The following is a 14,080-nucleotide window of genomic DNA, read 5'->3' on the forward strand; positions in this document are numbered from 1 at the left end:
ACACGTGACAAAGAAGTTGGGAAAGGTGGTATAAATACTGATAAAGTTGAGGAATGCTCATTAAACACTTATATGGAACATCCCACAGGTGTGTAGGCTAATTGGGAACAGTTGGGTGCCATGATTGGGTATAAAAGCAGCTTCCATGAAATTCTAAGTAATTCACAAACACTTTGTAAGCAAATTGTCAAACAGTTTTAGAACAACATTTCTCAACAAGCTATTGCAAGGAATTTAGGGGATTTTACCATCTACGGTCTGTAAAATCATCAAAAAGTTCAGAGAATCTGAAGAAATCACTGCACGTAAGCGATGATATTACGGACTTTTGATCCCTCAGGCGGTACTGCATCAAAAACCGACATCGGTGTGTAAAGGATATCACCACATGGGCTCAGGAACACTTCATAAAACCACTGTCAGTAACTACAGTTGGTCGCTACATCTGTAAGTCCAAGTTAAAACTCTACTATGCAAAGCCAAACCCATTTATCAACAATACCCTGAAACGCCGCCGGCTTGGCTGGGCCCGAGCTCATCAAAGATGGACTGATGCAAAGTAGAAAGGTGTTCTGTGGGCTGACGAGTCCACATTTCAAATTATATTTGGAAACAGAGGACGTGGTGTCCTCCAGAACAAAGAGGAAAATAACCATCCGGATTTTTATAGGCGCAAAGTTCAAAAGCCAGCATCTGTCATGTTATGGGGGTGTATTGGTGCCCAAGGCATGGGTAACTTACACATATGTGAAGGCACCATTAATGCTGAAAGGTCCATACAGGTTTTGGAGCAACATATGTTGTCATCCAAGCAACGTTATCATGGACGCCCCTGCTTATTTCAGCAAGACAAGAGTTACAACAGGTGGCTTCGTTAAAAAAAGACCTTTGGATTCATTGGTTTAAATGTAAAAATTAGATATTGGATTTCACTATGCAAAGCGCTTTGAGTCACTACAGAAAAAGCGCTATATAAATATAATTCACTTCACGTCGTATTGTTAGGCAGACGCACTAACCCCTCTCCCACCGAGCTGCCCTAGCATCTCAATAATAACAGTAAAATGTTGTAATGATGTATTTGATATGTGTACACAGAATAAAAAAAAAATATGTACACGTTAAAATACAATACAAAAATGTTTTTTTATATTATTATTTAGATATTAATCAGTTGTCCAGCTTTGCATATTTTAGGACTGTCAATGTTAACACATGTGATTAATCAAATAAATTCATAGTGTTATCATAAATTAATGATTATTAAAACTATTTTTTGACCGGCGCCTGAAGGCAGCGCGCATTGCAATGCACAGGCAGTGATCATGCCACACACCAATGATAGAGCGATGTGCTCTGCGTCCACTTTCGTTTCAAAATAATCCTTGATGGAATTTAAGATAAAACTGAGGTAATTAGTTAATATTACAGCGACAAAAGTTCTTATCATCGGCACACATCAAGTTTAGAATAGCATCTTAAAGCAAAACATTAACATGAGGATGGCGCCACTAGGATAAATGCTGCTTAAATTGGGTTGCCAAACATCCTTTGAAAAATTAATTGTCCCGTACAAAATGTTGCGTTCCGTATTGAGCTGTCAATGGACACACTTTGTCCAGTAATTTTATTAAGTAAGTGGCCAACATAGCCGATTATTTAGTTTTCATGTACCCAGGTTGGCTGCACAGAGTAAAAGAAAAAGGTAAATCGTGACGTCACACACCAGTTACGCCGCAGTCGCCAAAATGCATTGACCAGGCATCTTGTCAGTGCAGCAGGTAACTAAAGTAAGTGTATAAAAGTTATAATAGAAGAGTTCTGCTGTCTATGGTTGCAATAAGCACACTATTTATGTGAGTGTGTTTGTTTCAGCACTGAGTGCAGTTGGTCTGAGGTCGATCACACGTCATCATTTAATGAAGATATTACACAAATGGTTTGCACGCTTCGGTAGAAGACAGGTATGTGGTCTCAAACTATTACGCTTTAATGAGCTACAAGTGAATGTGCAGTGATTTTATTTAATTATAAATTACACAATGTATCATAAAAACAATAATCTCACTGAACGGAGATCTCTTTCATTAATAAAGCACAATTGAAATGTTGCCAGTCATATTAGAAAAACAAATATCTCACCTCTCTTTTTGTCACAGTAGTTACCAACAGCTGCACACTGAATTTATCATGTTTTACGTCAAGCAGGAGATACGTCTGTTAAAGAAATATGTTTATTTTTTAAATCAAGCTGGAAAGAGTTACATTTAAGACACACATAATTGTGCACTTAATTCTTACTGTACTTACTGTCACCAAGTTTTGAGCAAATCAATGACTTGCAGTTCACTAAAACATTAATACAATTATATTCTAATAACAAAATTCCATTTGGATCCAAATATTAGGGTATTTCTTAAAAGAAATGGTTCATTATGCAAGCAAATAATAACCTATGAATAATCATGATTAAGCACAGAATTAGTGATTAATCTGATTAAAAAACTAAAACGTCAGTCTTAATATATATATATGTGTATATATATATATATATATATATATATATATATACTTATATATATATATATATATATATATATATACACAAACACACACACACATATACATATATATATATGTACATTATACATACATAAACACTTAAATGTTAATGTATCTCAACATATATATAATTATTTTAGCTTTGTGTGGTAGTTGACATGTTTAAAAAAACTTAATTTATATAGACATTTAATCTTTTTCTGGCAACATTATCCCTTTTTACTTTTTTTTCAACATTTTTTACAGTTTTTTATTTTTTCCAAATCAAAATTGTATTTTCTGCTAACGGCCAATAAAAACAAACTGCGGGCCCCAAGCAGCTCCAGGGCCACACTTTGGATAGCTATCTGAAGTATAGTGTCTTCAATCTAATTGTACAAGTTTGTAAAGTGTGAGCAGTTAATACGAGTTGTTCATGGTAATGTTAAAAAAAAACTTTGAGGTGATATGATTTATTTTAGTATCGGCAGGGCTTGCTCAAGAGGCTAAGCTAAAGTTAGCTCGGTACTGCTCAATACTATTTTGGGAGCGACTCAATTACAAATAAACAACCCTGCTTTACTTTTCGTTGCCCCAGCCTCTAAAACAGCTTGTGATAGTAGCGGTTCACAATGTTAGGTTATTATTTTGCATACATAGAAGTTATAAGTATGATACATTCGTGTTATAAACATCAAGTCCACTCACCTTCCACTGCAGGACGCATGCGCAGAATGCATCTTCGGCGTTGTCATGTGCGCAAGGCAACACTTCAGAATCGAATCAGCTTTTTGGCCAAATATGTTTAACTCGCAAGAATTGGTCTTAATAGACAATTATCAAAAAGGTAACAATAATAAAGTACGACTTCAACAACTTATACATTTGCACACATTGATGATCAGTAAAATACACGTACATGTAACGTTATATATACACACACATTAACCTTTGATTAATGACTAATTGGCTTAATGGTTTCCAATTACATTATCAATCAGATCTTGGAAGATTATTAAGAGTACAAAGCCCTTAAATTGATATATTTTTTAAAAACATTTGAAATGATTGAAGTAGCCCTTTTTTTCTTTTTATTATTATTATTCAATACTCTTATCTGTATTTGCTTTTGTTTTCTTTCCTTGAAATGTTTCGCTGATGTTGAAAGTGCCTTGGCTTTTGTGCATTATTCGTGTATGTTTGTTGTTCAATGAAAATAAAAAAAATATTAAAAACAAAAAAACTTGTGACGTACGTACATTGTACAGTCAATTCAAAACCACACATATGACGTTGAATACATTTACATTTAAATAAGGAAACCATCGTTTTTAAACATTGTATACACCAGGGTACACCCTGGCCAAGCAATGAGATTTACGTCTTTTTTTCAAAATATTGTTCATAATTGTATTATTTTTTCTTGTATAGCTGTATGACGTTAAATTGTTGTCTAGAAGAGTTCTGATTAGCATATTTTTTTTGTTTATCTAAATTTATTTGTCTGAATATAATCATACAAATCTACAAATAACTCCAGCTCCAATCATTCAATGATAATTCAAAGACAAGTTCATATAAGTAAAAACCCATTTACTCACAGTATGTCAAACATGAAAACACTTATTTTGTTGGTTAAAATTTAACATTTTTACTGCAATGTTGTACCACAACTAATATTTATAAAACACTGCAGCAATTATTTGCAGAATACTGTAGGCGTACTAATTTTAGAATACCGGTAGTGTGTAACAAATATTTATAGTGTACTTCAACTATTATTTAAATCACTGTACAACTATAGAATACTGTACCGCAAATATTTATAAAATACTGTATATATCCAGCCAACATCAAGGAGGTGCAGGTCACAAATCATGTAGGTTGTGTCCAGATATCTTTCAATATCCCGACGCTGGCGTTGCTACTTTAGGACAAGCTTATTCAATAACAATATTGCTTTAGTTCAATGACTGACACCATGAAAATGTAAACATTCTTTATTTACTTAAATTCAAGAACGTAGTTTTAAACTTGATTTGAATAAAACATGCACAAACAAACATTCCTATATCACTGATGTACATTTTTCTCAATTGTGTAGAGAATTGCTGTTTTTTCACTAGCAACGCTATTCATGACCCTTTTAATAATAGTATTCATTTTATGTTATTGACAACTATTATGTAAAGTTAAAGTACCAATGATTGTCACACACACACACACACATGAGGTGTGGCAAAATTATTCTCTGCATTTGACCCATCACCCTTGATCACCCCATGGGAGGTGAGGGGAGCAGTGAACACCGGCGGTGGCCGCGCCTGGGAATTATTGTTCGTGATTTAACGGTGTTGTCAATGGCACTATTAACAAATGTATTAATGTCGTGTCATTGATACCAATTAATTTTTCATGGTGTATTGTCAGTGACAGCATTTATATAAGCATCGCTGTTGTGTTACAATTAATACAATAATTTATGTTATGTTGTCAGGGACTATTAACACAAGTATTCATTTTATGCTGTTATTGACAACACTAATAAAAGCATTAATGTTGTGTTGTCAATGACACTATTGATACAAGTACTTATGTTGTGCTGTTGTTGACAGCATTTAGTAAAAGTATTTATATTATGTTATTGAAGGAACTAGAAATGTTTTCATGTTGTGTTGTCAATGGCACTATTCTTACAAGTATTAATGTTGTGTTGTTATAGACAACACTATTAATGCAAGTATTCATTTTGTGTTGTCAATGACAATATTGATATAAGTATCAATGTGATGTTACTCTTAATACACCAGTTCATGTTGTGTTGTCATTGATACTATTAATACACATATTCATGTTGCGTTGTCAATGACACTGTTAATACAAGCGTTCATGTACTCTTGTCAAGGACTATAATACAGTTGTGATCAAAATTATTCAACCCCCACACAATTTTGGTGTTTTAGCAAGTTGGACATTTATTTTGTATTTTGTTTATAAAAATAAAAATGCATTAAATAGACAAATGCAACTTGAATTACATTATATTTTGTAACATAGCAGTGTCATTTCTCTTAATATCTCATTGACACAATTATTCAACCCCTTGAAGATCATAACTCTTAAGAACAGAATTTGAATAAGGTCTTTTAAATCAGGTGTTGAAAACACCTGTAGATGTGATAACCATAACGAGCAACAATTAAACTGATTGAAAAAGACTGTGACGCTCAGCTTCTTGTAGATGGTCAATGGTGTATTTGCAACATGGTGAAGTCCAGGGAGTGGTCAAAGAAGTCAAGAGAGGTAATTTCTCTTCATAAGAAAGGATATGGATATAAGAAAATAACAAAGACATTACACATTCCAAGAGACACAGTTGGGAGCATAATTTGCAAGTTTAAAGCTAAAGGCACAATGTAAACACTACCTGGGCGTGGTAGAAAGAGGATGCTGTGTGCAACTGCTGTCCGGTATTTGAAGCGTACAGTGGTGAAAACCCCTCCGGGTAACAGCTGAGGAACTACAACAGGACATTGCAGAGGGGGGGACGCAGGTTTCGTCCCAGACAATAAGACGCACACTACAAGAGGAAGGCCTCCATGCCAGAACTCCAGGCGCACCCCACTTCTGACTACCAGGCACAAGAAAATAGACCCCAGTATGCCAAAAATTATCTGGACGAACCCCAAAGGTTTTGGGAAACTGTTCTATGGAGTGATGAGATAAAACTGGAACTCTTTGGGCCTATGAATCAACATTATGTCTAGAGGAGAAAAAATGAAGCTTACAAAGAGAAGAACACCTTGCCTACTGTTAAGCATGGCGGGGGTCAATCATGCTCTGGGGCTGTTTCTCTGCCTCAGGTACCGGGAATCTTCAGCGCGTTCAATGCATTATGAATTCTATTTCCTACCAGGATATATTAGCTGCAAATGTCATGAAGTCAGTGACGAAGCTGAGGCTTGGGAGACGTTGGACCATCCAACAGGACAACGATCCCAAGCATACCTCCAAATCAACATTAGAGTGGTTGCAGAAGAAGGGCTGGAAGACTCTGGAGTGGCCTTCACAGTCGTCAGACCTAAATTCTATAGAAAACCTGTGGTGGGACTTGAAGAAGGCAGTTGCAGCAAGCAAGCCCAAGAATATGAATGAACTGGAGGCCTTTGCCCAAGAGGAATGGGATAAAATACCTGTAGATCGTTGCAAGAAGCTTGTGTCCAGTTATGTATCACGTTTGAAGGATGTAATTACTGCCAAAGGGTGTTCTACTAAGTACTAAAGATGCATGTAACTAGGGGGTTGAATAATTTTGTCAATGAGATATTAAGAAAAATGTCCTTTTTTGGTATTTTGTAAAATACAGTGTTACAATTTAAGTTGCATTTGTCTATTTGACGCATCGTTATTTGATATGAGTATAAACAAAATACGGAAAAAATGTCCAACTTGCTAAAACACCAAAATTGTGTGGGGGTTGAATAATTTTGATAACTGTACAATTATTCTGTTGCCATTGACACTATTAATACACATATAAATGTTGTGTTGTCAATGGCACTGTTAAAACAAGTGTTCAAGTAGTGTTGTCAATGACAATATGAATACAATTATTGATGTGTCATTGATGACACTAATGATTTGTTCATATTGTGTTGTCAATGGCAATAACACAAGTACCCATTTGTTACAATTAATAAAAGTATACATTTTATGTTGTCAGGAACTACCAACACAAGTATTCATGTTGTGTTATTGACAACACTATTATAACAAGTAATCATGTTGTGTTGTCAATGACACTACTGGTACAAGTATTCGTGTTGTGTTATTGATGGCACTATTCAATTATAAATGTTGTGTTGTCTGTGGCACTATTCTTACAAGTATTAATACAAGTATCAATGTGGTGTTACAATTAATACAATTATTTTTGTGTTGTCTATAATTCTATTAACAGAAGCATTCATGTGTTTTAATTGACATATATTCATGTTTTGTTGCCAATTATAGTATTAATACAAGTATTAAAGTAGTGTTAGTCGATGACACTACTAATACAAGTAAACTAGTATTCATGTAGTAGTGTTGTCAATTACACTACTGATACAATTGTTCATATTACATTGTCAATGACAACACCATTACCACAAATAATCATGGTGTGTGGTCAATGACAATACTATTATTACAATTATGCATATTGTTTTGTTGATGTTACTATCGATGTTGCTGTGATGTGTCCCGCATGTGCAGCACGCCATCGTCTTCCTCCATGGCGTCTGTTGCTAAGAAGCCATGCTGCTCCCAGAGTTCTTGACCATCAAACACTTCAATCCCAGAGTCTCCAGTGAAGTGGCGCTTCCTATCTTGTGGTGAATCCTTGTTACTAGGAGAGCTTGGAGCGTCAACATCTGCTGACGTCGTGCAAAGTGTATCAACAGCGATGGGAGATTGGGGACAAGGAGGGTCGTCCAGCGTCTGTACGGGTGGAGGAGGTGCTGACGAGGCAGGTGTGTAAGGAGGTGGAGGCGTGGCTGGACGGCCTACAACCTCTTCATATGCTGGCAACAGGTAGGAGGGTAAAAATCCTGAAAAATAAAATATTAATGATGAGTCCAAGCAATCTACTGTAAAATCTATAGATTGTTGACACCATACGTTTGCATATTTGCTGTCAACAAGGGAAAGTAAAATGTTTGTATTTATTTTACCAGGAAAGATGTATTGAGATTTATTTTTACTTATACATTTATTTAAAAAGCTAAAAAGGCAAATAATCAACAAAACAATACAAGTAATCAGTAAAGACAATGGTCTGCAATAATTACTGTAGTCATATCCTATGTTCACACTATGATAAAGAGTTTCCATTTTTTGTTTAATGCCATATGTTTATGAAGTTACCAACATAAATATTTGACAAAACATGAAATGACACATGGTTACAGGTGTAAACAATCAGGTTAGTGTCAGTCCTGGAAAATGTATGATCATTTCAAACAGTTTATGCAAGTAAGGTGAACATTTATTAATTTATTAAGGACGAAGAAGAATTTTAGCGTTGCTAGTTTGTGGGTCACTTTTTGTGACACCATTGACATAATTGAACTACGTTGACCTATATTATAAAAATGTGTCTTAATGAAATTAAACAATGGATGTCCGCTAACTTTTTGCAACTCAACGCCCAAAAAACGGAAATGCTTATTATCGGTCCTGCTAGACACCGAACTCTATTTAATAATACAACTCTAACATTTGACAACCAAACAATTAAACAAGGCGACACGGTAAAGAATCTGGGTATTATCTTCGACCCAACTCTCTCCTTTGAGGCACACATTAAAAGCGTTACTAAAACGGCCTTCTTTCATCTCCGTAATATCGCTAAAATTCGCTCCATTCTGTCCACTAAAGACGCTGAGATCATTATCCATGCGTTTGTTACGTCTCGCCTCGACTACCGTAACGTATTATTTTCGAGAACAAGAAAGTTTGATCACATTACGCCTGTACTGGCTCACCTGCACTGGCTTCCTGTGCACTTAAGATGTGACTTTAAGGTTTTACTACTTACGTATAAAATACTACACGGTCTAGCTCCATCCTATCTTGCCGATTGTATTGTACCATATGTCCCGGCAAGAAATCTGCGTTCAAAGGACTCCGGCTTGTTAGTGATTCCCAAAGCCCAAAAAAAGTCTGCGGGCTATAGAGCGTTTTCCGTTCGGGCTCCAGTACTCTGGAATGCCCTCCCGGTAACAGTTCGAGATGCCACCTCAGTAGAAGCATTTAAGTCTCACCTCAAAACTCATTTGTATACTCTAGCCTTTAAATAGACTCCCTTTTTAGACCAGTTGATCTGCCGTTTCTTTTCTTTTTCTTCTATGTCCCACTCTCCCTTGTGGAGGGGGTCCGGTCCGATCCGGTGGCCATGTACTGCTTGCCTGTGTATCGGCTGGGGACATCTCTGCGCTGCTGATCCGCCTCCGCTTGGGATGGTTTCCTGCTGGCTCCGCTGTGAACGGGACTCTCGCTGCTGTGTTGGATCCGCTTTGGACTGGACTCTCGCGACTGTGTTGGATCCATTGTGGATTGAACTTTCACAGTATCATGCTAGACCCGCTCGACATCCATTGCTTTCCTCCTCTCTAAGGTTCTCATAGTCATTATTGTCACCGACGTCCCACTGGGTCATTATTGTCACCGATGTCCCACTGGGTGTGAGTTTTCCTTGCCCTTATGTGGGCCTACCGAGGATGTCGTGGTGGTTTGTGCAGCCCTTTGAGACAATAGTGATTTAGGGCTATATAAGTACACATTGATTGATTGATTGATATATATATATATATATATAAATATATATATATATAAATATAAATATAAAACACACACACACACACACACACACCAGGGTTTCCCACACATTCATTTATTTGTGGCTGCCCGCCACGAAATAATCACGGCCGCCACAAATAAAAATATATTTATTTGTTATTTTTTGTGTCCAACTTTTGACTCGCTCGACCGTTCATAAAAGCAATGGGACTCTTGTCTGTGAATGGAGCTCGTAGTTACGTGACATATTATATAAATATGTAAATATTACATAAATATGCATATAAATATGTAGAAAAGTGTTGTAACTATATTCCAACTCCGCGTTCTTCTTGGTCATCGCCGCCGCTGCTATATATTAAATAAAAAATAAAATCTGATAAATCTATGGGTAAATAGCAGAGCCTGGCGACGCATGCGCGTTTATCATAACTCACTTGCTCTCTCTGTCTCTGCCCCTCCCTCACGAATGCTGCTGCATGCACGAATTGTCTTGTTTTAAACCCCTTCTTAACCCTGAACGTACATTGAAAATACATGCAACCCTAACTAAAAATGACGGACATTTGAGGCATTGAAGAAACTCCACCCGGACAGCTCTGCAAAAGAGGACCTGTCCGGTGAAAAGAGGAGGTATGGTCAATCTATTGTAGCCCGGTCGCTGCTAGCATGCTGTGTGTTGTGCCTCAGTGTGTTATGTTTACACAACGTGCGGTACGCTACTTAATATGTCCGTGTGGAAACTCGTTCGGTTGGAGGGTCTTCCAGCTCTGGCTTTTACATGTTGTCCTAGCCCGGTCGCTGCTAGCATGTGTACTCGTTCAGTACACCTCCAAACCGATATACAGTATATATATACAGTATGTATATATATATATATATATATATATATATATATATATATACACATACACACATATACACGAGGGGTGTGGGGAAAAATCAATTCGAATACGTTGTGCGATTCAGAATCGATTCTCATTTTTTAAAAATCTATTTAAAAAAAAAAATAATTTTTTTTTAATCAATCCAACAAACCACTACACAGCAATACCATAATAATGCAATCCTATTCCAAAACCAAACCTGACCCAGCAACACTGCAAAAAACAGAGCAATTGAGAGGAGACACAAACACGACACAGAACAAACCAAAAGTAGTGAAACAAAAATTAATATTATCAACAACAGTATCAACATTAGTTATAATTTCAGCATAGCAGTGATTAAAAATCCCCCATTGACATTATCATTAGAGATTTATAAAAAGAAAAAAAAAAGAAAAAGAACAATAGTGTCACGGTGGCTCACACTTGCATCGCATCTCATAAGCTTGACAACACACTGTGTCCAATGTTTTCACAAAGATAAAATAACTCATATTTTTGGTTCGTTTAATAGTTAAAACAAATTTACATTATTGCAATCAACATTGTCCTTTACAATTATAAAAGCTTTTTTTTTTTTATAAAAAATCTACTACTCTGCTTGCATGTCAGCAGACTGGGGTAGATCCTGCTGAAATCCTATGTTTTGAATGAATACAGAATCGTTTTGAATCGGAAAAATATCGTTTTTGAATCGAGAATCGAATCGAAAAAAATCGATATATTATCGAATCGTGACCCCAAGAATCGATATTGAATCGAATCGTGGGACACCCAAAGATCCACAGCCCTAATATACACACTATATATATATATATATATATATATATACATACATACACACATACATATATATATATATATATATATATATACATACACACGCACACATATATTATATATACACATACATTTTATATATATATACATACACACACACATTATACAGTTGTGCTCATATGGACAGTATTTAGAGATACACACACAATATATAAAATATCTAAATAATTGTGTGTGTGTATATACTGTATATTTATATGAGCACAACTGTGCTCATTGTGTGTGTAACCACGCACACACACACACGCACACAGGGAGAATTTATGATTTATCGGGCATTCTTTAAAGAAAAAAATGATAACACAAAAACCTTTCTTCCACTCATGGTTAATGGTTGGGTGAAGCTATTTATTGGCAAACAACTGTGTTGACTCTTTTCAAGTCAAAATGACAAAAGAAAGTACCCAAATGCCTCTGGTCAAAAGTGTACATACCCCAGTTGTTAATACTGTGTATTGCCCCCTTTAACATCAATGAGAGCTTGAAGTCTTTTGTGGTAGTTGTGGATAAGGTTCTTTATTTTCTCAGATGGCAAAGCTGCCAATTCTTCTTGGCGAAAAGCCTCCAGTTTCTGTAAGTTCTTGGGCTGTCTTGCACAAACTGCACGTTTGAGATCTACCCTGAGTGGCTCAATGATAATGAGGTCAGGTGATTTGAGATTGGCCACTCCAGAGCCTTCACTTTGTTCCGCTGTAGCCAATGACAGGTTGACTTCGCCTTGTGTGTTGGATCATTGTCATGTTGGAATGTCCAAAAACATCCCGTGCGCAGTATTTGGGCTGATGAGTGCAAATTTTCCTCCAGTATTTTCTGATAACATGCTGCATTAGTTATATTAATCATTAGTAATGTAGCAGCCTAGTTTTGAATGGCAGGGTCCCTGCTATCACAAAAATATAACATTTACATAATAAAAGTCAACTACAGGCTTCCCAAATGCTGTAATAAATTAAGCATGATGAGTTGACTTGAAACTGTTTAATGTTGCACTTTGTATATGTAGAAGAAATGTTTTGTAATTTTATTTAATCAAAGCAACAACTTGAGGCAGGTTTAATGTGGATTAACGTGGGCAGAATTATTATAGTAATCCCAATGTTAAAAAGATAAATCCATTGTTTACAAGTTTGGTAAATAAATAACCAAAAAATGTATATTTTGTTGTTTTCTTACTGAACCGAAAATGAACCGAACCGTGACCTTTAAACCGAGGTACGTACCGAACCAAAATTTTCGTGTACCGTTACACCCCCAGTGATGTCACATTTTCACAAAAAATGTGATTTACGTTTTGTTTTTTTCACCACTACTTTTTGAAACAATTGAAGACAAATTAAAGATAACTAGAAAGAAGTTTTTGTTTTATTTGATCAAAAACTAGTAGATTGAAATGACACTGCATTTTACTATCAGCAAAATTCTAATTTGTAAAATGGTCTTTTTAGACCAGTTATAAATTGTACTTTTTATGTAATAATTTTCAATGTACTATGAGATGCAATACGTCTGTCTTGAATAAAATCATTTGCCGTCAACGAAAACGTAGCATTCTACATTGCATGCTAATAAACAACAGTCTCCAACATTGGGATTAATCAAGTGAAAATGTAAAACTTGTCTTGAATAAAATAATTGTTAACAAAAATGTAGTATCCCTCATTGCATGCAAATAAACTCCAGTAAATCAATGAAGACACCAATAATTATTAGATAGTAGGGGTGTAAAGGTACGTGTATTTGTATTGAACCGTTTCGGTACGGGGGATTCGGTTTGGGGCGGAAGTGTACCGAACGAGTTTCCCGACGGCCTACTGAAATTAGATTTTATTATTTAAACTGGGATAGCAGGTCCATTCTATGTGTCATACTTGATCATTTCGCGATATTGCCATATTTTTGCTGAAAGGATTTAGTAGAGAACATCGACGATAAAGTTCGCAACTCTTGGTCGCTAATAAAAAAGCCCTGCCTTCACCGGAAGTATCAGACGATGACGTCACCGGTGTAAGGGCCCCTGACATCCTCACATTGTTTATAATGTGAGCCTCCAGCATCAAGAGCTATTCGGACAGAGAAAGCGTCAATTTCCCCATTAATTTGAGCGAGGATGAAAGATTCGTGGATGAGGATATTGATAGCGACGGACTAGAAAAAAAAAAAAGTAAAAAAAAAAAAAAGGCGATTGCATTGGGAGCGATTCAGATGTTTTTAGACACATTTACTAGGATCATTCTGGGAAATCCCTTATCTTTCTGTAGTGTTGCCAGTGTTTTAGTAAGTTAAATAGTACCTGATGGTCGGAGGGGTGTGTCCACGGGTGTGTTGAAGCCAGTCTCTGAGGGAAGTAACGGCAGCTGCATGGACGGCGCAAGCTTTGCTGATCTCCGACTTTTTACCACAATTTTCTCACCAAAACCTGCCGGTTGACAAGTGGTCGGGAACCATGTTCGCTTGACCGCTCTGATCCATAG

At 36.2% G+C, this 14,080-nt stretch overlaps 2 protein-coding genes across 7 annotated transcripts in view; both read right to left on the bottom strand.

Annotated features, from left to right (window-relative positions):
- Window positions 1-3,312, bottom strand: part of LOC133559336 (cytosolic purine 5'-nucleotidase-like) — a 104,301-nt gene extending 100,989 nt beyond the window's left edge. For 4 of the 6 annotated variants that reach the window (XM_061911006.1, XM_061911007.1, XM_061911005.1 and 1 more), the window contains exon 1: window positions 3,250-3,312. The gene's annotated coding sequence lies outside the window, so the exon portion shown is untranslated. Of the gene's footprint in view, window positions 1-2,142; window positions 2,252-3,249 lie in introns of those variants that run through there. The other 2 variants (XM_061911008.1, XM_061911004.1) reach the window with 1 other exon arrangement.
- Window positions 3,313-4,525: 1,213 nt separating this feature from the next.
- The window catches only part of LOC133559337 (WW domain binding protein 1-like), a 42,239-nt gene continuing 32,684 nt past the window's right edge, over window positions 4,526-14,080 (bottom strand). Inside the window, exon 4 of the mRNA XM_061911015.1 lies at window positions 4,526-8,132. Within this exon, the coding sequence (XP_061766999.1) occupies window positions 7,762-8,132 (371 nt within the window). The 3' untranslated portion in view covers window positions 4,526-7,761. The remainder of the gene's footprint in view (window positions 8,133-14,080) is intronic.

Source organism: Nerophis ophidion, linkage group LG09 (genome assembly GCF_033978795.1).
Source record: "Nerophis ophidion isolate RoL-2023_Sa linkage group LG09, RoL_Noph_v1.0, whole genome shotgun sequence".
Classification (NCBI taxonomy): Eukaryota; Metazoa; Chordata; class Actinopteri; order Syngnathiformes; family Syngnathidae; genus Nerophis; species Nerophis ophidion.